Here is a 27,994-nt window from a genome sequence, read left to right on the forward strand (position 1 = left end):
GGCTGAGGTGGGCGGATCATCTGAGGTCAGGAGATCGAGACCAGCCTGACCAACATGGTAAAACCCCATCTCTACTAAAAATACAAAAATAAGCCGGACGTGGTGGCATGCACCTGTAGTCCCAGCTACTCAGGAGGTTGAGGCAGGAGAATCACTTGAACCCAGGAGGCAAAGGTTGCAGTGAGCTGAGATGCCACCACTGCACTCCAGCCTGGGTAACAAGAGCAAAACTCCGTCTCAAAACAAAAAAGAAAAAAAAAAAGACTCTCCAATGGCAGCGTGGAAGCAGTGAGCAGCCTGAGTAGGCACACACACTTCTTGGGGATAGCCTCCTCCATAGCATTCTTAGAAGGTTTGGTAATGACCAATTTTTCTGAGTAAGATCCTGTCTACATTATTCTATTTACTAATCACCTTTCATCTACTAAGGTAAATTTTCACTTCAGAATGTTCCTCTTAAGACCATGCAATAACTCTTACTGTTTGTTGGTGGAAAACCATCTCATTATTTTACCGGCTAAGGGTAAACTGAAGATGATTAGATAAGTTCCTTCCTTCCTTCCTTCCTTCCTTCCTTCCTTCCTTCCTTCCTTCCTTCCTTCCTTCCTTCTTCTTCTTTCTTTCTTTCTTTCTTTCTTTCTTTCTTTCTTTCTTTCTTTCTTTCTTTCTCTTTCTTTGTTTTCCTTCCTTCCTTCCTTCCTTCCTTCCTTCCTTCCTTCCTTCCTTCCTTCCTTCCTTTCTTTCATTCTTTCTTTCTCTCTTTCTTTCTTTTCTTTTCTTTTCTCTTTTTTTCAAGAAGGGTCTACCTGAAGTGTGAACTGATTTGTGAAATTTGACCATGCAGAGCAGTAACATTTTCTTTATGTTTGTTAATAGCAACATTGTGATAGTTTATTTTTAAAAAATGGCTATTGATAATAAGGCATACCTAATGCACTGAAAGTTTGAAAATATACCAATTTTTGATTGACAGAAGAAGAACTGGCAACTCCTCCGCTAGATGGCATCATTCTTCCAGGAGTGACAAGGCAGTGCATTCTGGACCTGGCACATCAGTGGGTGGGTGCCTTTGATATGAACAACTTTTGTAAGCCTGAAATAAAAAATAATCAAAATAAGCCCAGCCTAGTGTTGAAATACTATCCTGTGGTTCCAGCCAATGTTATCTAATCTTTAAATTCTAACATGAATGAAAAGTATTCTTCTAGAAGGGCTTTCTTGGCAAGACTATTAAAATAAGTATTGTTGATAGCAAGGGCAGAGACAAACCAGTTTAGCAAGATGTCGTAGTGGAGAAGTATTCTAGTAGTAGTCTCAGTCTACCAGGTATCTCCCACCAACTTTTGTCCGGTTCATACTTGCGTGCTTCCATCCAGCCAGTCCTTAACTTCCCAAGTCTGTGTTGCTTCCAAATGGCAATGATACGTCTTCCTTTCCTTTATTTATACCAGTGTAACCACGCTTGTCATAGAAATGAAATAATTTCACTGACATATAAATGTTTACTAATATAACATTATTGGTTTGACTGCCTTCTTTTTCTCTCTGTCCTACCCCCATTCTCCAAAATTCATATACTTGCCTATTTTAAAATCAGAACATGCAAGCAAATGTAAAGTTGTTTTCAGTAGGCTTTCAAATTCGTGTGACACAGGCAAGCATATTAAACAATTTGGTGGACTGGGTGCAGTGGTTCATGCGTATAGTTCTAGCACTTTGGGAGGCCAAGGCAGGAGGATCACTTGAGCCCAGGAATTGGAGACCAGCCTGGGCAACATAGTGAGACCCCGAATCTACAAAAAAATAAAAAAAATTAGCTGAACATGGTGGTACATGCCTGTAGTCCCAGCTACTTGGAGGGGCTGAGGTGGGAGGATGGCATAAGATCAGGAGGTCAAGGTTGCAGTGAGCTCTGATCAAGCCACTGCACTACAGCCTGAATACAGGGTGAGACCATGTCTCTAAAAATAAATAAATAAATAAAATAAAATTTAAAAAGGTTTGGTTTTGGAAATGACATAACGTATTCAAGACAAATTACTGAATGAATTGGGTGTCTGGTAAAGGTTCTTGGATGGAACTTTTGACCCAGGTGTTAAAACGGTCTCCAAAGAACGTGAAAAGGCTTTGAGCTTACTGTGGTCAAAGAGTACTACTAGTAATAGGACAAATGTTTAGAAACACACACGTTATCTAGGAGCATACTAGCATGGTTTCTCTGGAAAAGACTCTGAAAATAGATGAAATGTGCTATAAATAATTCTACAAAACCCTGAAGTAGACAAGACCCAACTGCTACATGCTGTCTGGCACATTGGGCATGACATTTACAAACTGTTGGTATAATTTCAAACAGCTCGCCCTGTCCTAAATATGTTTGCAATTGGAAAGATATTTTTGAAGCTCAGTAATTTTTGTTTTATTAAAGAAAAATATCAACCAAGTACAGAAGATTTGATGACAAGTTGCAAGTGGAAATACTTTCCTACACTAATGATTTGCTAGCATGAAAAATAGGTTATTAAGGAGGAAATTTTTTCTTGACTTCATAGCTGTAATTTATTTTAAAAGCTATTTTAAAACATGAGACATGAAATGCCAAGAGGCATGTAGGGGGTCACCACTGCTTGCCAGATAGGGGAAATTGTCCAAAGATAAGTAAGTGTGAGCAGAGTAAAAACAATTCTGCTTATTTACAAAAGAGTTTTCTTTTCTTTTCTTTTCTTTTTCAGGACACAAAACTCAGCTTGTTTTCAATTAATTTGGCTGATTTTCTGCAGTTTGTTTACCTTTGAACAACATAATTGCAATTGTAGACTGAGAGAAATGGAAACTTTCAAAGGGCCATATTTCTATTGTAGATGTATTTTCCTGCCCTTCCAAATCTACCTGCAGCATGATGAGTTCTTCTTTTAAATATTCAAATATTTTGAATATGTTCAAAATATTTTGAAAATTGCCAAGAGCTTTGATTTCCATTTTTATCTCTTGTGGGTTTATAAATTAAAAAAATACTTTTATCTTATTTTTTTAAACCTCTCTATTTTTGTTGCCCTTTATTCAAATAACTTGTTGACAAACTTTGAACTTGAACCACTGATGTAAAAGAACGAGAATTAAACAGTTACTTTAAACAAATAGCTTAAAAGGATCAAGATTTTTCTTTTTCCCATTTCCTATCCTTGAGCAAAGAATATATTCAAACACTTTGGCAGAAGTCAATGAGGTTATACCACTAATTCCATGATGAAAATCAACCGAATGTGATGCTGAAAGCAAAGGAAGAGAATTGTCACTACAAAGTCAACTGTTAGTCATATTAGGAAAAAAATACATGCAATACAATTTCTCAAATAAAGTCCAAATATACATTCAATGTTTAAAAATAATGAGTATTTCAGATATTTGAACTCAGTCTGTTCTTTATTCCATAAAAGATATAGGTAAGCCGTGCACAGTGGCTCACAACTATAATCCCAGCACTTTGGGAGGCTGAGGTGGGAGGATCACATGAGCCCAGCCTGGGCAACATAGGGAGACCCCCATCTCTGCAAAATAAAATATAAAATATAAAACATAGTTGGGCATGGCAGCACACACCTGTAGTCCCAGTTGCTCAGGAGACTGAGACAGGAGGATCACTTGGGCCTGTGAGGTCGAGGCTGCAGTGAGCCAAGATTATGCCACTGCATTCCAGCCTGGGTGACAGGGCAAGACCCTGTCTCAAAAAAAAAAAAGACAAAGGTAGAAAGAGTACCAAATTTGGAGCCAATCAGATCTGACCTGGATTCAAATTGAGTTTCTCATTTACTTCCTTTGTGGCCATGGAGATGCCCTTCAACCTCCTTGAACCTTAGTTTCCTCATCTGTAAAATGGGGATGATAGTACTCACCCTTAAAATTACAGAACTTGGCATAATAACAGGTGCTTGATAAATGGTAGCTATAATTATTAATATTATATAATACATTGTTCTTTATGGTAAAGTAGGGTTTAAGACACTGATCTTTTCGTTTTGTTTTGTTTTTTGAGACAGAGTCTCACTCTGTCACCCAGGCTGGAGTCCAGTGACGTGATCTTGGTTCACTGCAACCTCTGCCTCCTGGGTTCAAGCGATTCTCCTGCCTCAGCCTCCTGAGTAGCTGGGATTACAGGCACCCGCCACCACACCTGGCTAATTTTTGTATTTTTAGTAGAGACAGGTTTTTACCAGGTTGGCCAGGCTGGTCTCAAACTCGTGACCTCGAGTAATCTGCCTGCCTCAGCTTCCCCAAATGCAGAGATTACAGGCATGAGCCACCGCACCCGGCCTGTTAACATGGAGCACGTATCAAGCAGCATTTGGGATGCATCAATTTTGTGAGACTTTATACAAGTTAACAAATAAGAAGGCATATGTTAAAGTATACCATGTGTCTTGTGGTGATCATCTTATATTTTATATTCTGATAATCTCATATATAAATCTGTGACCTTGAAGTAGGTTACTTAACACCTCAGTGTGTTCACCAATAAGATGGTGTGCCCCTTCCAGGTTTCCCTTGAAGGACGATTATGACCTTGTCTAAGTGCAATCAGAATGTTAAGCAGACCAATAAGTATTGCAATTGTTTTGCACGCCTTTTCCTTTAAAATATACTTGTTATTTTTTATATTCCATGCAGGGTGAATTTAAGGTGTCAGAGAGATACCTCACCATGGATGACTTGACAACAGCCCTGGAGGGGAACAGAGTGAGAGAGATATTTGGCTCTGGTACAGCCTGTGTTGTTTGCCCAGTTTCTGATATACTGTACAAAGGCGAGGTACGACAAGTATTTTCTCATTTCCTATCATTTCCAATCACATTAAATTACATTTAATTGAAGTGTATGAATAAAATTGTATTTGGACCCAGACCCAAGATGCAAAAGTTTTGTTGTTGTTGTTGTTGTTTTTCTTTATTTTAAAGAGATGGAGTCTCGCTATGTTGCCCAGGCTGGAGTGCAGTGGTTATTCACTGGTGTGATCATAGCTCGCTGCAGCCTCAAACTCCTGGGCTCAAGCAATCCTTCTGCTTCAGCCTCCTGAGTTGCTGGGATTACAGGAGTGCACCACTGCACCATGCTAGGTTTTTTTTATTGTTGTTGTTGTTTTAACTTGGCATTACAAAAAAAAACTGGGACAGTTTATCCAGATGAAACTGTATTAGCATATATCTACTATGTTTCCAGTGATTTCATGTAAGCTTAAACATGGTGGGAAGTTAGTTTTGTCCTTGGACACGTGTAAGATCTGTCTTACCTACATGTCAGGATTGGAGCTATGCTGATAGTCTTCTACTCTTCTCTCTTCCTTCCTACCAGCGCACTAAGGAAGGCTGTATAGGTAGTTACATTTCAGTTTCTGGTTAACAGAAGTACTTCCAAACTACTGGATTAGGAATGGCAAATAGTTATGGAAAATGCATTTGAATGGTCAATTCCTTGATTTTTTACTATTAATGCTGTTATTATTAATAGTAAGTGGACCACTTTACAAGAATTATTCATTGGCAAACCTGGTGGATTTACTAAAATCTTACAAAAGGAATTTGAGGATTTGGTTGGAAGAAATGTTCTCCTCTTAGTAAATTAGTCTGATTTTATATGTGCCATACTTTTGTTTTCTTGTCAAATTGTTTTGCTTTTCACTTTATAACAAAGCTCCAATACTTATTTTATTTTATTTTTTTTTTTTTTGAGGCAGAGTCTTGCTCTGTCACCCAGGCTAGAGTGCAGTGGTGCGATCTCGGCTCACTGCAAACTCTGCCTCCCAGGTTCAAGCAATTCTCCTGCCTCAGCCTCTCAAGTAGCTGGGATTACAGGCACCCACCACCACCCCCAGCTAATTTTTGTATTTTTTAGTAGGGACTGGGTTTCACCGTCTTTGCCAGGCTGGTCTTGAACTCCTGACCTCATGATCCACCCCCCTCGGCCTCCCAAAGTGCTGGGATTACAGGTGTGAGCCACCGTGCCCAGCCCAAAGCTCCAATACTTATGATTAACATTGGCATCTAACTTTATAACTTAAAGGCATGTAAGTATTATTCTTATAATGTGAACTGGCTCAAGTTATTCATATTACAGCAGATCGTTGAACAACACGGATTGGGGTGTCAACCCCCATGCAGTTGAAAAATCCACATATAACTTTTTTTTTTGTTTTTTTTGAGACGGAGTCTTTCTCTGTCACCCATGCTCAAGTGCAGGGGCACAATCTTGGCTCACTGCAACCTCCACTTCCCAAGCTCAAGCGATCCTCCCACCTCAGCCTCCCAAGTAGCTGGGACCACAGGTGTGCACCACCACACCCAGCTAATTTTAGTATTTTTTTAGAGACGGGGTTTCAAGATGTTGCACAGGCTGGTCTCAAACTCTTGAGTTCAAGTGATTCACCTGCCTTGACCTCCCAAAGTGCTGTCATTACAGGCATGAATCACCATGCCCTGCCCACATATAACTTTTGACTCCCCAAAAACTTAACTACTAGTAGCCTACTGTTAACCAGAAGCCTTATCAATAACAAAAACAGTCGATTGGCGCATATTTTGCATGTTATATATGTTATGTATGTATTCTTACAATCAAGTAAGTTAAGAAAATCATGGGGAAGGGAAAATATATTTACTATTCATTGCTTGGAAGTAGATCATCATAAAGGTCTTCATCCTCATTGTCCATCATGTTGAGTAGGCTGAGGAGGAGGAGGAGGAGGAGGGATTGGTCTTGCTGTTTTAAGAGTGACAGAGGCAGAAGAAAGTCCACGTATAAGTGAACTTGTGTAGTTCAAACCCGTGTTGTTCAAGTGTCAAACGTAAATGCAAATTCTACTGGTTTTCAAATTTTACTTTACAGTTATTTTTCCACAGCTGACTGGAATTTTGCTCAACTCCTCTGACTTTAATAGTGGCTGCTTCATTTGTTGAGGTTTTAGAACTTGCTTTTTAAGGGATTGCTCTTGACATAATTGCATCTACAGATTGACTGTTTCATGGGAGAAGAATTATTCTGTTTCATGTCAATACTTACATTGATAATAATGCATCAAGGTAATGTGATCAATCCACTGAAGTTGTCGTTAGGCCAGATTTTTTTTTAAGTTTAATTATTATTTCACTTCTAGAAATAAGAAGCTTATAAAGTTTAGCATAATTTTAATGATCCTGGCTTAGGAAGCATTTACAGCCAAAAAGTATCTCTAATTATCCTATTATACTAAAGGGTATAATATGAAAAGTGTTTAAGAGCACAGACTATCTCCTAAAATCAAACTATCAAAACCTGCAAGCCAGCAAGGCATGAGTAGGCATGACTCAGATAAAAATTAAAAGCATGAAATCTCTTTCAGCCATGCATTTAATCATGCTATCCAATATTGTGGAGGTAGTGGCCCCTGGAAGTTTAGCTTGGGCCAGAGATAGGTATAGAAGCCCCTTTTATGAAGTCATAGACTTGCTTCAATGTATGCTTCCAGAATGACTTGCATTAAATTGTGGCAAAATATCTTTGAGTTCTCATTTCTGCCAGAGGGTTAATACGTAGAAGACAATCATTCATCCTTACAGAGTCTCAGAATCTTGGAAGAGGTAGGGTTCTTTAAGTTTAGCCACTATTTTAGGTATCTGTAGCTTCTCCTTGGTTCTTCAAATGATTCTGAAGGCTGGTATACAAACCAGTTATGCCCTAAAACTAAGTGGTAGGCAATGTATAACCTATCATTGGCTAGTTTTTATTCAAATTTTGAATATGAAAGTCTTTGGCATAAGCAGCTAGCGCTCAGAGTCAGTAGGTTTTAGTGCTGTTCCTTAACTTCAGTGGAATTGCCTTAGTATAGCAGAATTGCTCGAGTGTCTTATCTGTTATCACCATATACATGAATACCCTCAAATTATCTTATTTCCCCTTTTTTTGTAGACAATACACATTCCAACTATGGAGAATGGTCCTAAGCTGGCAAGCCGCATCTTGAGCAAATTAACTGATATCCAGGTAAAGATTTTCTTTTCTTTTCTTTCCTTTCCTTTTCTTTTTTTTTTCATGTCACCTTATTTCTGTTAGAGCTTACAACTAAATTGTATTTCAATGAAGAGAAGTAAATAATACAATTTGAGATCAATAAGTTAAATTTAAGAGAGATATTCCCAACACAATGTGTGGGCATGAGCAAAGCAGAAATGGGAAACAAGATGTATGTTTTAAAAAAAGAAAGAAAATATTGTTCAGGACTCCACATTACTTAACATTAAAAAATAGATGTAATTTTTGGTAACATTTAAAAATCTCATTGAGAAGCATAACATAACTTTTGTGAAAAAAAAAGGAAGAAAAAATTTGAAAGTAGAAGCAATTTCAGGAAGAAAATTACAGTGCATGTGATTCCAACACTGAGATATAATCACTGTTAATTTTTGATGTCTTTTTATTTTTGAGATGGGGTTTCACTCTTGTTGCCCAGGCTGGAGTACAATGGCGCGATCTTGGCTCACTGCAACCTCTGCCTCCTGGGTTCAAGCAATTTTCCTGCCTCAGCCTCCCGAGTAGCTGGGATTATAGGTGTGCGCCACCATGCCCAGCTAATTTTTGTGTTTTTAGTAGAGACGGGATTTCACCACGTTGGCCAGGCTGGTCTCGAACTCCTGACCTAAGGTAATCCATCTGCCTTGGCCTCCTAAAGTGTTGGGATTACAGGCGTGAGCCACTGTGCCCTGCCAATTTTTGATGTCTTAACCTTCAATATTTTGTAAGCATTTATATACTTTATGTATTTATGTATGTATGTATTTATTTATTTATTTATTTTTGAGACAAAGTCTTGCTGTGTCACCCAGGCTGGAGAACAGTGGCATGATCTCAGCTCACTACAACCTCCACCTCCCGGGTTCAAGCGATTCTTCTGCCTCAGCCTCCCGAGTAGCTGGGATTACAGGTCTCATGACACCATTCCCAGCTAATTTTTGTATTTTTAGTAGAGATGAGGTTTTGCCCTATTGGCCAGGCTGGTCTTGAACTCTTGACCTCAGGTGGTCTACCCGCCTCGGCTTCTCAAAGTGCTGGGATTACAGCCGTGAGCCACCATGCCACGAATTACATGAAAAAGGCTTTCATGTAATCTAGCCAGTTATGTATTTTTTGTTCTATTCATGTTCTTTATTTGAGCAAAATTGTAATAATTTATTATTTTCAGATTTACTTTTAGATAGTTATTTTTTCTTCGCCAGTATACTTTTAGATAGTTATTTTTTCATAACAAAATGGGATCATATTGTACATAATTTTGTTACATGTTTTTTCACTGAATAAATGCTTTGCTTTTTTGTATCAATAAGTATTTTTCTCCAACACCATTTATAAAGTTTAATTGAATTCCATTACATTGATGTACCATAATTTTTTAAAAAAATTATATTATTGAACATTTACGTTGTTGGCAATTTGTTTTCACTAGTATGAACAGTACATCCTTGATTATTTCCTGAGGATAAATCTCTGGGATCAAAGAGTATACACGTCTATTTTTTCATACTGCTAACTTTGTTTTGCCTATTTTTTTTCTGAGCAACAACCTACAGTAATGTCTCATCAGGCAGTTAAGCAGGCATGCTAAATACCAGATAACACTGGGCTACTCGGAAAAGAGATTGTCCTGTAATTTGCAAGCATTTCACAAGTTAGAAGATTTTGTTGAACGCAGTTACTATCCTTGTCAATTAGCAAAAATATCCAAGAGGGCCTGAGACTTACATTGAAAAGTAAAATAAAGTTTGATCATTTGAGTGATGTCGGATGGCATTAAGTCATGAAACTAAGCGAAACTTAAAGGTGGCTGAGAATGCAACAGGCCTCCAGAGAGCAATGGAGGTCCTTGGGTAGTGATAAAAATGGCATTTCTGGCTGGGTGCAGTGGCTCACACCTATAATCCCAACACTTTGGGAGGCCTAGGCAGGAGGATCGCTTGAGGCCAGGTGTTCAAGACTAGCCTAGGCAACATAGTGAGAACCTTCCTCTAAAAAAATGGAAATAAAATAAAAATAAAAACTTAAAAGAGAGTTTAAAAGGCAATTTTAAAAGAGACTTACTCAGCAAGTTTTCTGCCAAATTTACAGTATTAAAAAAAGAATGATTGTGTGTTTTTGTTTCTGTTTGTTTTTTTGAGACAGAATCTTACTCTGTTGCTCAGGCTGGGGTGCAGTGGCGCAATCTCAGCTCACTGCAACCCCTGCCTCCTGGGTTCAAGTGATTCTCATGCCTCAACCTCCCATGTAGCTGGGATTACAGGCATGCACCATCATGCCTGGCTAATTTTTGTATTTTTAGTAGAGTCGAGGTTTCGCCATGTTGGCCAGGCTGGTCTCGAAACTCCTAGCCTCAAGTGATTTGCCCACCTTGGCCTCCCAAAGTGCTGAGATTACAGGCATGAGCCACGCACCTGGCCTTGATTGTGGTTTTTTAATCAATGAGCTGCCATACTTCTGCTCTCCAGCAAAGGTTTTCTATGAGAATTTTCTGTAAGCTAAGTAAAGGAATATCTTAATATTGGAAGAAATAAAATTTAGTCAGAGTTGTTTTCTACCTTTATACATAGCAACACTTAAAAGTAATTTGAAGAGTAGCTAATAAAAATTTCTGCATGGATGGCTTAGGCATTTTAATTTTTTTAAGGTTGCCTGAGTAAATCTGAAAATAATAAATTATTACAGTTTTGCTCAAATAAAGAACATGAATAGAACAAAAAATACATAACTGGCTAGATTACATGAAAGCCTTTTTCCAAATAGGAGTTTAGAGGCCAGGACAAATAGGCAGGAAAAATAAAGGGCATCCAAATTGGAAAAGAAGAAGTTAAATTAGCCTTCTTAGCAGATGACATTATCTTACACCTAGAAAAACCTAAAGACTCCCCCCCAAAACTTGTAGAACTGATAAATGAATTCAGTAAAATTGCAGGATATAAAATCAACATACAAAAATCAGTAGAATTTATGTATGCTAACAGTGAACAATCTGAAAAAGAAATCAAGAAAGCAATCCCATTTATAATAGCTACAAAAAGTATAAAATACCTAGGAATCAATCTAACCAAAGACATGAGAGATCTACACAAGGAAAAGTATAAAACTATGATTTAAAAAATTGAAGAAAACACACAAAAGTGGAAAGATATTCCATATTCATGGATTGGAAGAATTAATTTTGTTAAAATGACAATACTACCCAAAGCAATTTACAGATTCAGTGCAATCCCTATTAAAATACTGATAACTTTCTTCACAGAAATAGAAAAAACAATCCTAAAATGTATATGGAACTACAAAAGACTCCAAATAGCCAAAGCAATCTTGAGCAAAAAGAACAAAGTTAGAATCACCACACTACCTTACTTCAAAATGTATTATAAAACTATAATAACCAAAACAGCATAGTACTGATATAAAAATAGACATAGTAGACCAATGGGGCAGAATAGAGAACCAAGATACCTAAGTCCACATGTTTACAACCAACTCATCTTTGACAAAGTTGACAAGAACTGTATTGGGGAAGACAGTCTTTTCAATAAATGGTGCTGGGAAAATTGGATAATTATATGCAGAAGAATGAAACTAGATTCCCTTCTCTTACTATACACAGAAATCAAATGAAAGTGTATTAACGACTTGAATCTTAGACCTGAAACTATGAAATTACTTGAAGAAAACATTAAGGAAATGCTTTAGGACATTGGTCTGAGCAAAGATCTCATTCTGTCACTCAGGCTGGGGTGTAGTGGCATGAACCTGGCTCATTGTGGCCTTGACCTCCTGGGCTCAAGCAATTCTCCCATCGTGGCTTTCCATGTAGCTAGAACCACAGGTGCATGCCACCACATTCCACTAATTTTTAAATTTTTTGTAGAGATGGAGTCTCACCATCTTGCCCAGGCTGGTCTCGAACTCCTGAACTCAAGGGATCCTCCCGTCTCAGCCTCCCAAAGTGCTGAGATTACTAGCATGAGCCACTCTCCCTGGCCAGCAAAGATTTCTTATGTAAGACCTGAAAAAGCATAGGCTATCAAAGCAAAAATAGGCAATTGGGATTATATCAAGCTGAAAAGCTTCTGCACAGCAAAGAAAACAATCAACAAAGGGAATAGACTACCCAAAGAATGGGTGAAAATATTTGCAAACTATCTATCTGACAAGGGATTAATAACCAGAATCTATAAGGAGCTGAAACAACTGTATAGGAAAAATCTAGTAATCTGGTTTTCAAGTGGGCATGAGACCTGAATAGACAACTCAATAGAAAAAAAAATTGATTAAAAATGGATAAAAGATCTGAATGGACATTTCTCAAAAGAAGACATACAAATGGCCAGGAGGTACATGAAAAAATGCGCAACATCACTAATCATCAGAGAAATGCAAAGCAAAACCACAAAGTAAAATCCACTTGCCCCAGTTAAAATGACTTGTATTAAAAAAAAAAAACAGGCAATAACAGATGCTGGGAGGTTGTGGAGAAAGGGAACCGTCATATATTGTTGGTTGAAATGTAAATAGTACAGCCACTATGGAGAACAGTATGGAGGGTCCTCAAAAACTAAAAGTAGTACTAGAACTTCCATGTGATCCAGCAATTCTACCACTGGGTATATATCCAAAAGAAAAAAAAAATTAGTATATCAAAGAGATATCTGCACTCCCATGTTTATTGCAATAGTATTCACAATAGCCAAGATATGGAATTAACCTAAATGTCTATCAACAGATGAATGGATAAAGAGAATGTGGCATACACACACACACACACACACACACACACACACACACAATGGAGTACTATTCAGCCATAAAAAGAATGAAATCCTGTCATTTGCAGCAACAGGTATGGAGCTGGAGGCCATTTTGTTAAGTGAAATAAGCCAGGGACCGAAAGACAAATATCACATGTTCTCATGCAGGTGCTAAAAAAGTAGATCCTATGAAGACAGAGAGTAGATTAGAGGTTACCAGAGGCCGAGAAGGGGAGTAGGAAGGAGAGGATAAAGGAACAAAACAAGAATATAAATGTATTTATTACCATTAAACTGAACATTTAAAAATTGTAAAGATGGTAAATTATATGTGTGTATTTTATCTTAATTAAAATTTTAAAAATTAGGAGTTTAGAAATTTTTAAGAGAAGTGTGCCCATAGTGATAAGAAAGAAAGACCCTTTTGGAAAGTTTTCTTGAACAAATTGTACAGTATTTTCTTAAACAAAATGTACATTCTGTAGCAGTTAATACACCAAATAAGATTTCAGGGTTACCTCTTGGAGATTTTATGAAATAAGAACATTTAGGTGGGCATGATGGCTCATTCCTGTAATCCCAAAATTTTGGGAGGCTGATGCAGGAACATTACTTGAGGCTAGTACTTCAAGACCAGCCTAGGCAACATATTAAGACCCAGTATCCACAAAACAACCAAAAAAATTAGCAAGTGTGGTGGCACACACCTGTAGTTCCAGCTACTCGGGAGGCTGAGGCAGGAGGAACACTTGAGGCCAGGAATGTGAAGCTGCCGTGAGCTATGATTGTGCCACAGCACTCCACTCCAGCCTTCACTGTAGAAAGAGACCCTGTCTTGAAAGGAAGGAGGGAGGGAGGGAAAGAAGGAAGGAAGGAAGGAAGGAAGGAAGGAAGGAAGGAAGGAAGGAAGGAAGGAAGGAAGGAAGGAAGGAAGCAAATGTAAACTTATTTGATTTGGCTGTAAAGGATTAATAAAAAAAGAAAATGTAGTCACTAGGCTGAGAAAAATTGAACTCTACTGAATTACAATTGGAATAAAGATCTAAGTGGAGGTGTTTGGCAGACATAATCATGAAGCTTTCACTGAAGAAGGAAACTCTAGGAGGCAAAAGCAGAAATGCAACTCATCAAAATTGAAATGGTGACAAAGTATGTGCATTCAAACCTGAAAGTGACTGAAAGAGAAGCCCAAACACACAATTTTGGGGTAAGATGGGAAACTATTACCAAAGTTCTCAGAAAGAGCATTTTTAAATTAAGATTATAGAAGCCAAATGGTTGTGTATTAGTGTGTTCTCACATTGCTATAACAAACTACCTGAGACTGGGTAGTTTGTAAAGAAAAGAGGTTTTCTTGACGCTCAGTTCTGCAGGCCATACAGGAGACATGGCTGGGGAGGCCTCAGGAAACTTACAGTCATGGTGGAAGGCAAAGGGGAAGCCAGTACATATTGCATGGTGGGAACAGGAGGAGGAGAGTGAGGGTGGGAGGTGCCACTCACTTTTTAAAACCAGCAGATCTCCTTAGAACTCACTCACTATCATGAGAACAGCAAGGGAAGGTTTGCTCCCATAATCCAATTACCTGACACCAGGCCCTTCCTCCAACATGGGGGATTACAATTCCACATGAGATTTGGGTGGGGACACAAATTCAAATCATATCAGAATGTTAGTGACTAAAGTAAATGTTCTTGATTAACTCTTTAATGTATATATTGAGTGCAAGCCATATGCAGAGGCTATTCTAGGTACTGGTGGTTTACTCAAGAAAAAGGGGGCAAAAAAATGAAGAAGGCGGCCAGGCATGGTGGCTTATGCCTGTAATCCCAACATTTTGGGAGACTGAGACGTGAGAATTGCTTGAGCCCAGGAGTTTGAGATCAGCCTGGTAACATGGCAAATCCCTGCCTCTACAAAAAATGCAAAAAAACAAACAAATTAATCGGGCATGGTGTCACATGTCTATAGTCCCAGCTACAGGCTGAAGTGGGAAGATACCTTGAGCCTAGGGGGGGTTGAGGTTGCAGTTAGCCATGATGGCACCACTGCACTCCAGCCTGGGCAACAGAGTGAGACCCCACCTGAAAAAAAAAAAAGTCAAAACAAATATTCAGTGTAAATGTGAGACCATGTAAAAAAGTTTAAAAGTAAAATATATAATTTAAGCAGAGGATGGGAGACGGGGGAAAAAAACTTTTCTCCCTAACTTTATATACTCCCTCTATAAATTAGTGCTTATGGCCAATAAGAAATGAGTAATTTCTCTTTTCACTGTTGGTAGTAAAGTATAATGGTAGTTAACACAGCAAACTAAATGGTCCTCATACTGAACAAAGAAACAAGGCATGCAATCACAGGACAGGTGGAAACAGTGGTTCTGAACTAACCACAAACCAGAACTACCAAATGTGCTACAAATTGTTTAGTAACAAAGGACCATCCCTTCAGAATCGAAGAGCACGTCTCAGTTATCTTATGCCTATGTGCATGGAACTTAAAGTCTCAAAATTACTCTCCAACAAGATGGCAAATTGAGGCTGTCAGCCAAGCTACTAGATTGCCTGTTTTTCCGAGAAAAATAAATTTCAGTAATTATTAAGGAAAAAGCATAGAATTGCATCATGTTTTACATTTCATTACTTTTGGCATTACGTGGGAGCATGCATGTTTTCTACAAAGTACTCCGATAAATTGAAGAAGAGGCCAACAACAGCCACCAAAAAAACCTTCCAGATTCTTGCCAATATGGCCCAGGGGAAAAATTCCCTCATAACCACAGATTTGACTTTTCAACTTCTGTACTTCTGCGTATGAGTAATAATCTCTGAGGTTAAGTATTCATCCCATTTAGCTAGTTGTCCACATAGCTCCCTGGGTCTTAGATTGCTCTATAAATACCTCCTAAGAGAAGAATTTTTCAAATGAAAGTTTCGTTTTTCCTTTTTCTTCTTTTAAAGCAACAAAGAAAAGCACGTCTGTGTTTATATTTAACCAAACTTAAACTTGGAGAGCATTGGCCATGTTGTCGACATGTTTCTTTTCTCTACTGTTAAATTCCTTACTGTTCCAGTTACTCACCACCATACTCACCTTTGCCTCTGCCACTTGGGGTCCTCTGTTCTGCAGTTGTGTTCTGCTCTCTGATGCCTCCGGGTTTTGCTGCACCTTATAGAAATTGCTCACCTGGATAAGGCCTTGGCTATCCTTTATGACTCCTCTCCTTCAGGAGCCTTTTGAATCTCTCTTGAAGAATATTCCCTTCGCTCAGTCCAAATACACATTCGCTCACTTGAATGCTGCTTCTTCCTCCAGTTTCACAGTGCTAGGGATGATCCCGTAAGGCCTTTAAATTACATTATAATTAGTCACGCACTTGTCTCTGCTCCAGGGCTGTTTGAATTGTTCACTCTCTTTATACCTCCAGTGTTCAGCACAGAGCCTAGGATATAATGCATACGCAGTAATGTTTCTTGAAGGAGTGAATGGGCAAGTGAAACACCAAACAAATACTAAAGAGCAAAACAGGTATTGTTCTTGTATATTAACACATTCCGAGAAGAGATGGGAGGAAGGTCTTGAAGAATGTGAAATAATTCTTAAGAGATCTTGATTTAGATTTCTTTCAAAATGAGATACATGTTGACACTACTGTCAACAAATAATCAAATAAAAGCTAGAGCCTAGGTTTTAAGTATCAGGGGGAGCATGTGAATAACCAGCATTGCTGCTGTTGAAGCTCCATAAAGTGGGAAGCAGTGACTGCAAAGATCCAGAGATGGACATCTGAAGCATGGGAAAGGGGCAGCTTGAATGAGGTAGGGGCAGGATCTGTGTTGATTGCAGGTCACCAGATAGAATTAAAAAAATCTATGTTCTCACTAGTGGCTACAGTTTTCTAAGCACAAATGACTATTAGTGGTTATTGTATTTTTCTTGTTTTCAATGAAGCAGTTCCATGACTTAGTTACATAAGAAGTTAACGGCTCCACCCCCTTCCCTATCAATGTCCTAAGCTGTCCTCCATGTGCATACAAACTTTGTTTTCAGACTGCCCTGGTGTGACTCAGTCCCTGCACCAGCTTCCCAGCCCCTTCTGTTTCCAGCACATCCTCCTCCACGTGTTACAGGATTACAAAGCTTTGCACAGCCTTTCAATGGGGTTTAGAGCAAGAATGACAGATTGCTACCTGGTAGGCAGCACTGACTATGTTTTTATTGGCGTTGCATAGAGTGACTGCATGACACGCAGTTGTGCTTTTGTTTTGCCAGGAATTTAAAGGCATTTAGCAAAGGCCATATGAAATTATCTGCCTTATGTACCTTGAATGTGAGGTAATGAACTTGTCATTAGTCGTGTTTTAGTTTAGTGTTCTTGCTGGAATTTGCAAAAGATTAAAATTCTGCACATTTCATTAAGTCTTCCACATGGTCTCAAAATACTATCCCGCAGGCTCGACCTGATTTGCCAAGTTGCTTTGACACCATCTCTGATTCCAGTGAACAAAACTAAGTGTGACTTACAGCCGCCCTACCAAACATTGAAGGTGTGAGCCTGCGCTGTTGTTTCGTAATGACAATGACAAGTGTATAATGACATCCTAGTCCATGAAGACATGTTTTCCCTTTTCCCTCCCTCTGTGTATACTTACTTACTCTTAAGGAAATAATATAATTTCTATTTCTGCTTAAATCTGCCATCTCTACTTAGAATTATTTTCCCTTGAAAAATTAAATTGCATTATCCATCAGCCAAATGGAAAATTTGATTCCTAAATGCCTCCTTCTAGACATTATGAATTACCTGTAATATCACATTTCTTGGGCACTTCTCAGAATGCTATGATTTTACATAAAAGCATAAATTACAGAATGAGAGGAGTAAAGCTTAGTGCATATTTGCAGGTTCGCAGAGTGATATGTGGCCTATGACTGTCATTGTAATCAAAATTGATTTTTGATCATTTATAAAACTAAAACAACTAATTGAAAGCAAATTTACTTTAACTGATGAAATTCAAGATGAAGTGACAGTAGTCATGAATCACAGTTCTGTAGATCTGCTAAAATGCCAATACACTGTTATTAATTGCGAAAGTGTTTAATATATTAATGGGAATCCAAGTAAGGAAAATAAAACACGTATTTTGCCCTTACCTTAAGTCATGTTGACATCATACATACATCAGGTAGAATTTGAAGATGTTTCATCCAGCATTCATCATGAAGCAACAGAGTCAATAGTGGGCAGTTACAGTCTGTAGGCAATGCTTTCTGGTGTGGATTATTCAAGAAACTTACAGTCATTTGGCTTCCTTTATTCCCCTTTGCATGTAAACTACCAGGTGGCAGGTAGACCCATTCTTGGCTGCCACTATTTTTACCACTTGGATTGATTCTGCTCTCTGAGGTCTTTAAGAGAAACACAGCACATGTACATTGTGATATAGGAGAAAGAACATCAGACAGAGGCAGAGAACTGGGCTTGTCAAAATTAAGGGTGACCTAGAGCCCTAGTGTCCTTATATGTAAGATGAGAAGCTTGGATTAAAATTCATTGCTCTTTACACTTGATTTTTATGCAGCAGAACTTTCTTCAAAAGAGATCATTCCTGGAATCCCAGTATACAAAATGGATAAAAGTAGGATTGTTCTGAAGTAAAGAAGTAAAATCGAGACCCCACTTATTTGAGTCATCTCCTACCTTTTAGATGGTCATTAACATTGTTTATAGTTCAGAAATTCTGATGTTTTATATTAATTTAAACTAAAGTTAAATTAGGACTAGAAGAGCCATTTCATGTGAAAATAGACATAGTCTGAGTGATTTAGGCAAACCCATAGTGACAGATTTAGTGGCCTGATACACTGGCTTGGAAAGATCTGTTCCAAGTCAGTCTCAATACACAAGGCTCGGTGAACATGTGGAGAGCAGTCTTGGTGGTGATCAAGAACGTGGAATTTGCTGTGAGAGAGACCTTGGTTAGGGTCTGGGCTCTTCCATTTGTTAACTGAAAACTTGAGCAAGTTATTCAGTCTCCCTAATATTCAGTTTTCTCATCCAAAAATGGATTGATAATGGCACCTGCGGTGTACAGTTACTATGAGTATTAAATGAGGTAATAGGCCTGTAAAACTCCTGGCATGATGACATTGGCCTTCAGTCACTGCTCATAGAGTGAGAGCTTATTATAAACACAGGCATTTTGGTTGAACGACTGACTGATTGATTGAATGAATGAATATAGAACTAGCTTTCTATTTGTGATGTATGGAATATCTCTTTAATTTAATTTAATTTTAAATATTAAAATTCAGGCTTGCTTTTAAACCAAAGTATTTGCTGATGCAAAGAATCAAATTCTGACTATGATACAGTTACATAACTTTTGAAGGAATAAGAAAAATGCTAACATAGCATGAACAACTTTGATTTAGAGAGCAGAGTCTCTTAAAATCCATGGGACTTGTCAACTTCATATTTTTCTTTATGAACATAAAACAGTCTTTAGTGCACATCAGAATCATTTGATGCTTGCTGAATCACAGGTTGCTGGAACCCATCCCCAGATTCTGATGCAGTCTGAGATGAGGTCTGGGAATTTGCATTTTTAACTTGTTGTCAGGTGATGCTGATGCTAGTGGTCTGGGAATACACTTTGAGGATCACTTTTTCACAGTAAAAGTCACAGTCATTAAACAAGTTAACTCAATGAGAAATGACAATGAAAAGGCACGTACCTAAATAGATAAAGGACCTATACCAGCTATGAATTTGAGTTCCACAATAATTGTAAAATTTGTAATTCTTTTCAGGTATTTGGTTGTTTAAAAACTCCCTATGTATGCTTTTATCTTATGTTTTATATGTTGTCCCTCTTTTCCTCTCTTTCTCTCTAATCCAGTTTTTAATGTGAACATGTTTAATGTGAAAATGTTGTTCAAAGCAGAAGCGAACCTTTTGTGTAACCTTGGTGGTATTAAGTTTGTTTATAAGCTATTTCTGCACTGTTAGCTTTTGTACTGAAACATGTTTTTTGTTGCAGTATGGAAGAGAAGAGAGCGACTGGACAATTGTGCTATCCTGAATGGAAAATAGAGGATATGATGGAAAATAGAGGGTTCCAACTCTATGCTACTGGGACAGACTGTTGCATTTGAATTGTGATAGATTTCTTTGGCTACCTGTGCATAATGTAGTTTGTAGTATCAGTGTGTTACAAGAGTGATTGTTTCTTCATGCCAGAGAAAATTAATTGCAATCATCAAATGGTGTTTCGTAACTTGGTAGTAGTAGCTTACCTTACCTAGAAAAATATTAATGTAAGCCACATAACCTGGGATTTTCCTCAGTGATTTTAGTGCCTCCCTTTGTACCTCACTCAGATACTAAATAGTAGTTTATTCTTTAATATAAGTTACATTCTGCTCCTCAACCAAATGCAAATTTTTTTGTGTATTTGAAAGCTAATTTGAGAAAATTTCGTAGGTTACATTTCCTGCAGCCTATCTTTATCCACAGAAAGTGTTTTCTTTTTTTTAAATCAAGACTTTTAAAACTGGATTTCCTCCCATCACTGTTTTTTGCAGGCCCTCCAAGTCCATCTTAAGGTAAATATCTCTCTTCTTCCTGATGTCACAGCCTGAGCATACCCTGTGCATTAGGAAGACCTGAGTGCATTTCCCACCATTATCCTTTCCACATTATATTGTAGCTGGCTGGCTGTCCGGTGACCACAGACTGAGGGTCTTGTGCCTTATAGATCTTTGTATCCCCAATGGCTGACACATAGTAGGTACTCAGTAAATGGTTTTATAATGAATCAATGAACATTTTGCTTCTATAGAAGTGTACCTTCTTTGTTTCTATATTATGAAACCTGTTTATTAGAATTTGTGATTGATTCTGACACTGTATAGATTTATCTTATATTGTCTTTATTTTCCATGAGCTACTAAGTCATTAGAGATACTCTGAAGCATAGTTAGTTTAGGAAATCATTTCATATTGACTGTGTTGGAATTGTCTTGGAATTGAAGATATATCCTTAGAGCAGGGGACCCCAACCTCCAGGCTACAGGCCACACAGCAGGAGGAGGTGAGTGCTGGGCCATCAAGAAGCTTCATCTGTATTTATGGCTACTTCCCATCACTCGAATTACCACCTGAACTCCACCTCTTGCCAGGTCAGTGACAGCATTAGATTCTCATAGGAGCACAAATCCTATTGTGAACTCTGCATGCAAGGGATCTAGGCTATGCGCTCCTTATGAGAATCTAATGCCTGATGATCTGAGGTGGAACAGTTTCATCCTGAAACCACCCTCCACCCCGCAGTCTGTGGAAAAATTGTCTTCCACAAAACTGGTCCCTGGTGCCAAAAAGGTTGGGGACCACTGCTCTAGAGAGAGGTCATGATATCATACCAACCAAATGGAAATGACAAATGTTTTATGTTAAGTGTTAATTGCAGAAATAAATCTTTTTTTTTTTTTTTTGGTAGAAAACAAAGAGGCATACTCTGATTTTTATACTCTGTTTTTGCAGGTGCTCTTTTCTTTGAATGGAGATTTGATGAGCAAGTGGTTAGGATACAGGGAGAGCTATTATGGGTGATATTTTCCTTGTTTAGGAGCTGTGAGTTAAAATTGTATCCTTTCTGGTTTATCTAAGGAAAGCCAAATCTTGACAGAAAACATTTTTCCCTGGAAGGTCAACTCTCAGACATTGTATTTTGGTTTCCCTCAGTCCTCATAACTTCCTTCTTGCTGAACATATTTTATTCTCTTTTCAGAGAAGGAAAGAAAAAAGGATTCTGAAAGTTTGATACGTTGGAAAAATTTCCTTGAGGCATTTAGCAACACATAGCAAATGGGCTTTGATTCTTTTCCAAAACTTTTAGCCATAGGGTCTTTTATAGACAGGGATAGTAAAATGAAAACTGAGAAATATAAGATGAAAAGGAATGGTAAAAATATCTTTTGGGGGTTTTTAATTGGTGATCTGAAATCTTGGGAGAAGCTGTTCTTTTCAGGCCTGAGGTGCTCTTGACTGTCTCCTGCACACTGTGTACCCCAAGCAGCATTCTAAGGGTGTGCTTTCGCCTTGGCTAACTCCTTTGACCTCATTCTTCATATAGTAGTCTAGGAAAAAGTTGCAGGTAATTTAAACTGTCTAGTGGTACATAGTAACTAAATTTCTATTCCTATGAGAAATGAGAATTATTTATTTGCTATCAGTACATTTTATACTTTGCATCTCTAAATTTATTGTGGCAAGGCTTGTCCATTGTGAAAGTTAGAGAACATTATGTTTGTATCATTTCTTTCATGAAATCTTAAGAGCATTTTTAAGCCCTTTTCATCAGACCCAGTGAAAACTAAGGATAGATGTTTAAAAACTGGAGGTCTCCTGATAAGGAGAACACAATCCACCATTGTCATTTAAGTAATGAGACAGGAAATTGACCTTGACGCTTTCTTGTTAAATAGATTTAACAGGAACATCTGCACGTCTTTTTTCCTTGTGCACTATTTGTTTAATTGCGGTGGGTTAATACAGCAAGAGTGCCACATTATAACTAGGCAATTATCCATTCTTCACGACTTAGTTATTGTCACACTAATTGATCATTTAAGGCACAAGATGGTCTAGCATTAGGAACATGTGAAGCTAATCTGCTCAAAAAGATCAACAAATTAATATTGTTGCTGATATTTGCATAATTGGCTGCAATTATTTAATGTTTAATTGGGTTGATCAAATGAGATTCAGCAATTCACAAGTGCATTAATATAAACAGAACTGGTGGCACTTAAAATGATAATGATTAACTTACATTGCATGTTCTCTTCCTTTCACTTTTTTCAGTTTTTACATTTCAGACCGACTTTGTCAGCTTTTTTGAAAACACATCAGTAGAAACCAAGATTTTAAAATGAAGTTTCAAGACAAAGGCAAAACCTGAGCAGTTCCTAAAAAGATTTGCTGTTAGAAATTTTCTTTGTGGCAGTCATTTATTAAGGATTCAACTCGTGATACACCAAAAGAAGAGTTGAATTCAGAGACGTGTTCCATGCTCTCTAGTACAGGAATGAATAAATTTATAACACCTGCTTTAGCCTTTGTTTTCAAAAGCACAAAGGAAAAGTAAAAGGGAAAGAGAAACAAGTGACTGAGAAGTCTTGTTAAGGAATCAGGTGTTTTTCTACCTGGTAAACATCCTCTATTCTTTTCTCAAAAGATTGTTGTAAGAAAAAATGTAAGGAAAAAAAAAAAAAAAAAACAGAGGCAGAGGCAGGCAGTAGCAAGAAGGCAGAGCGTAACATCAGCTAGATGGTGACATGCAATGTCAGCTCTCTTGAAGACATGGGAAACCTACGTTATACACCTTGGGTTAAAATTCTTCACCATATTAGTTTTGTTGCTTCATAAAATTGTACCTAAGCCTAAGCAAGTGGTCTTGCTTGTCTCAAATCCAAGCAGTCTTGAACACTTGAAGGCAATTAACGAGCATATCTTAATCAAAAGAATTGTTGGAGCTTTTTATTAAAGCTGCAGTTTCAGTTCTGCTTTTGGGGAATTGTGCTATGAAAGCAGCTGCCAAAATAAGCTCATTTATTTTCTCCAGTCCCACTCAGTGCTCAGTCACTGTATTCTGTTTCCTTTTTTTTTTTTTTTTTTCAGGTTGCATGTTTGGTTTCCCCTTATGATTGGGAAAGATGAATTTTCAGCAGAAAACAGTGTTTGTTCACTTTCAAAGAGTGATAGTTTCTAAAACATTTAGAGCAATAAATATTCATCAGAGGTACCAAGTAAGCCAGCAGAAGACTTAAGGGTTAGAGAAACCCTTTATTTCATGTCTTGATTCTAAAATGATCAAAGTACTTTTCTTTGTAATGTGGATTTCTTCTTATGAGGATATGCAAAAACTTCAGTTATAAGTAGTAATGCTAGCAGGTAATTTTAGTGGACATTTTATAACAACTGTCACTTTGTTTTGCCACATATAGAGTTTGTTCAGCTATTTTCCAGATATTTCCCCCAAAAAGGAGGCAAAGGGTACCAGCTTTTCAATGAGCATTACCTATTCCTTGGCAAAGATGATGAAGACTCTATTAATAGTTCATCTGATAAATGTTGACATAACCAACAATAGAGATTAGGAAGTTAGTTTTTTTTTTTTTTTTTTTGAGGCGGAGTCTTGCTCTGTCGCCCAGGCTGGAGTGCAGTGGCGCAATCTTGGCTCACTGCAAGCTCCGCCTCCCGGGTTCACGCCATTCTCCTACCTCAGCCTCCCGAGTAGCTGGGACTACAGGCGCCCACCACCGCGCCCGGCTAATTTTTTGTATTTTTAGTAGAGATAGGGTTTCACCGTGTTAGCCAGGATGGTCTCGATCTCCTGACCTCATGATCTGCCCGCCTCTGCCTCCCAAAGTGCTGGGATTACAGGCATGAGCCACCGCGCCCGGCCAGGAAGTTAGTTTTAAGAAATCAATGGCATATAGACACTACCCTCATGGAGTTTGTATTCTACTACTCGAACTGTTTGTAGCTATAAAAGCAATAGTTAGACAGATGAATCGTTAGATCATAAGCAAGGAAGGCCAGAGCACATCTCTTATCAAGAAATCAATGAATAGTTTATCTCATTTTTAAAGCAACTTTATCCTTCTTTAATTCTTTCCTTTCTTCTAGTGCAAAACTACTTAATAAGCTTGGTGTTTAGGTTAGGGTTCACACCACTCCTCATCTGGTGTGAATTACCTTCTCTTTCTTTACTGTTTACCACCAACCTAGTACATGTGTTGACTGCGTTCTTTTCAGACAATGTTGAGTTATCATGGTGCATCTAATAAATTAACATTACAGATTACAGCATCCTTGCTGATTTTCTTAGCAAAGCCAGATTATATGGAAATAAACAAAGAAAATGATCCTAGAGTGAATTTTTCTAGAAAATATATATTAGGAACCATGCTGTTTAAAGTATTAGCTTGAAAGTGATGGATCTAGCTATTCAGAAAATAACTTTCATATAACCATAATTTTGCACAGTATGAGGTCTTAAATGTGTTGAAAGAGATAAATTTTTATCATTACCACAAACTCCTTTTAAAGATTCAAAGGTGGAAGAGAGTGATTTATTTTTTCTCTTCAGCATACATATGTAAAAGGCTTCTCAGGTGTTTAATTTGGGGAGGTTGATAATGAAACATATCAACAGAGTATAGTAGTTATAGTAGTGTTTGTGGGTAAATAATTTCTTGGGGTCAGACATATATAAACATATTTGCTTCAAAATGATAAAGTCATGAAATCAGTCTTAAAAATTGAAATGGGGGGTGATGGGGGAGAAAAAGAAGAACAAATTTGAAGTGCCCTTTCAAATCTGCTGGATACAAGTATTGAAGTTTTACGTCATCTTATTCTGTCTGAAATTGTATTTTTCATTCTACAATAGACCCAATCAACAAGACCTATAACTTGAGTTGCATGATGTTCAGTTTATATAATCTACTGTTGGGATGGTAAGAATTGATGTAGGCTGTGGTGTAGGAATGAATTAAAATATAGTTTCACTGGCTTTTCTTACATATCCACTGTCAGAATGGCTAGGTTTCCTGTTGCTCACTATTGGATTCTGGAGAAAAATTTAATGAAAGGTGATATCAGAGGAAGAATAAGTGGAGGTAGAGAAGAAAGGAATGATAGAGGAGGGGAAAAAAACAAAACATATTTTTGTGTTATCCAAAGGAGCTTTTTCCTTATTCTGTCAAGCATTGAGATCTTCAGCTTTCAATGTAGTTGCTAAATACAAATAATGCTACTAGGTAGTGACTAAGTATAGTGAACACTTCATCAGATATTAGAATTAGGTCACACTATTGAGGTTATAATCTGAAGGTTGTGTTAGATAGAAACCACTTTAGATTATTATCAACTTGGACTAGACTTCATTTTATAATTGCATAGTCAGTAATATCTATTGTGTCATTTCTTCAACCATTTTATTCTAAGATCCATGAAGCTTCTTGAGGCCAAATAAAATAATAAGTTTAGGCAAGAAGTAGATTGTCACTTTTTTCCCTTAGAGATACCATTTACCACTATCCCCCATCCTGATAGGTGGAAGGTTTACTGAATTGGAAATTGGTTGACTATTAGTTTTTAACTAAAATGTGCAATAATACATTGCAGTTTCCTCAAACTAGTTTCCTATGATCATTAAAGTAATTCTCAGGGCTAAGAAAGGAATGTAAATATCTGCCTCAATTTGTACTTCACCAATAAGTTTTTGAAGAGTGCAGATTTTGAGTCAGTTCTTAAAAATAAACTCACAAATCTGGATGCATTTCTAAATTCTGCAAATGTTTCCTGGGGTGACTTAACAACAATGAATAATCCCACAATATACCTAGCTACCTAATACATGGAGCTGGGGCTCAACCCACCGTTTTCAGGAATTTGCGCTTACTTGTGGCTGAGGAAAAATAAGTAGTTCGAGGAAGCAGTTTTTAAATTTGAGCTTATAGATAGAAACAGAATATCAACTTAATTATGAAATTGTTAGAACCTGTTCTTTTGTATCTGAATCTGATTGCAATTACTATTGTAATGATAAACTCCAGCCATTGCAAGTCTCAAATATCTTAGCTGTGTAGTGATTCTTGAAATTCTTTTTAAGAAAAATTGAGTGGAAAGAAATAAACCCTTTGTAAATGAGGCTTGGCTTTTATGAAAGATCATCCACAGGCTGTGTTAAAGGATTTTAGCTCACTAAAAGTGTAATAATGGAAATGTGGAAAATATCGTAGGTAAAGGAAACTACCTCATTCTCTGAAGGTTTTGTAAAAGCACAATTAAACATTCTAAAATGGCTTTGTTACGCCAGAGCCATCTGGTGTGAAGACTCTATATTTGTATGTTGAGAGGGCATGGAATAATTGTATTTTCTGGCAATAGGCACATTCTTTATTATTTGCAGGTTCCTCATCAAATCTGTAATTATGCACAGTTTCTGTTATCAATAAAACAAACGAATCCTGTTTGCGTGGTTTCATGAAATCAACATTGTTGAATGCGTGAAGTAATAATGCTAAATTAACATTTTTATGATGTCCTAAGGTTTCTGGTCAAGGGAAGTAAATGTAGGATAGTATCTTTACACCAAAATGACACAGAGAGAATTGAGCACACCAGAAAGACCAGAAACCACACCACTGGATAGAGATTAAATATGTTTCTTTTTCAAACATTTGGACAAGAAAAAAAATGGGCATTTAAAAATTCTTCCTTCCCCTGATTATGGATTTATCTGTAGTAAAACTTAGCTTTGCCGTTTGAGATTTGCACAGAATGGGGGGAATAGATTACCTCTTCCCATTCATTGTCATAATGGATCTACCTCACTGATAAACACCATATATCTATATGTGGTTAACTAGCTTTAGAATAAAAGAAACTTTAAAAAGTAAAAGGCCTAGAGATCTTCAATGATGTGTCCCTTTTAGCCAAACTAGGCCTTGTAGAAATTGTCCTCAAAAGCACCAACGGAGAATAAAGCCAAGTGCAGAATTACCCAAGGGTCACACATTTTGTATTCATTTTCTTATAATTTGCCCAAATGATTTGAAGTGAAGCAAAACCTGAAGTTTTGCAAAGAGTTACTGTAAACTCAACTTAAAAATGTCAGAGTGCTCAGTGACCCTCTTCTCCAGACCCTGTCAACCTGTGAAAATATTGGCCTTTATTCAGATCTCTCAAGAAGTTACGTGCAGAGTTTGGAAGGTCTAGGCGAAGGTTATTAGTCAAGTGCTCTTACAGTGTCAACGCTCAACTCCCACAAGCGTGAGAAAGAGAGACCTGTCATTCCTGAGGGTGATGACATACATTTACTGGAGCTTATATAATTTATCAGATAAGACAGCAGTCTCCTTCAGGGTAGAAAGTATGTTTTCTACATTGATTTAGTACAAAACAAAAAGAAAAAGGGGGGTATTTCAAATTTTATAATTATTTTTCTGCTAAGCTGATTCAGTGTGATTTAAGCATATTTTTCAAATCATGAATCTGATTCCATATACACCTGTGCCTTACATTGTGATAATTTATTTTTAAGTGAAATATGCTATCAGAGCCTGACTTTATGTATAGTGGCGACAACTTGCAGGATCGCATTTCTGTAAACGAACAGCCC

At 37.6% G+C, this 27,994-nt stretch overlaps 1 protein-coding gene and 1 long non-coding RNA gene across 17 annotated transcripts in view; one reads left to right on the plus strand and one right to left on the minus strand.

The window, feature by feature from the left end:
• The window catches only part of BCAT1 (branched chain amino acid transaminase 1), a 139,892-nt gene extending 113,049 nt beyond the window's left edge, over positions 1-26,843 (plus strand). For 7 of the 15 annotated variants that reach the window (XM_055280361.2, XM_063639612.1, XM_063639610.1 and 4 more), the window contains 4 exons: positions 974-1,059; positions 4,666-4,806; positions 7,936-8,010; positions 19,841-26,843. In XM_055280361.2, coding sequence (XP_055136336.1) covers positions 974-1,059; positions 4,666-4,806; positions 7,936-8,010; positions 19,841-19,882 — 344 coding nt within the window. In that variant the 3' untranslated portion in view covers positions 19,883-26,843. Of the gene's footprint in view, positions 1-973; positions 1,060-4,665; positions 4,807-7,935; positions 8,011-16,221; positions 16,323-17,214; positions 17,444-19,840 lie in introns of those variants that run through there. The other 8 variants (XM_063639608.1, XM_055280360.2, XM_063639613.1 and 5 more) reach the window with 6 other exon arrangements.
• Positions 1,012-18,151, minus strand: LOC129483249 (uncharacterized). 2 transcript variants are annotated; one of them, XR_008657994.2, is made up of 3 exons: positions 17,952-18,151; positions 15,888-16,140; positions 1,012-1,093 (listed from the first exon to the last, which is right to left on the minus strand). It is a non-coding gene; the product is annotated as an uncharacterized lncRNA (long non-coding RNA). The 2 variants fall into 2 exon arrangements; XR_008657995.2 differs by having other exon boundaries at positions 1,014-1,093; positions 15,981-16,140.
• Positions 26,844-27,994: the final 1,151 nt, after the last annotated feature.

Source organism: Symphalangus syndactylus, chromosome 5 (assembly GCF_028878055.3).
Source record: "Symphalangus syndactylus isolate Jambi chromosome 5, NHGRI_mSymSyn1-v2.1_pri, whole genome shotgun sequence".
Taxonomy (NCBI): Eukaryota; Metazoa; Chordata; class Mammalia; order Primates; family Hylobatidae; genus Symphalangus; species Symphalangus syndactylus.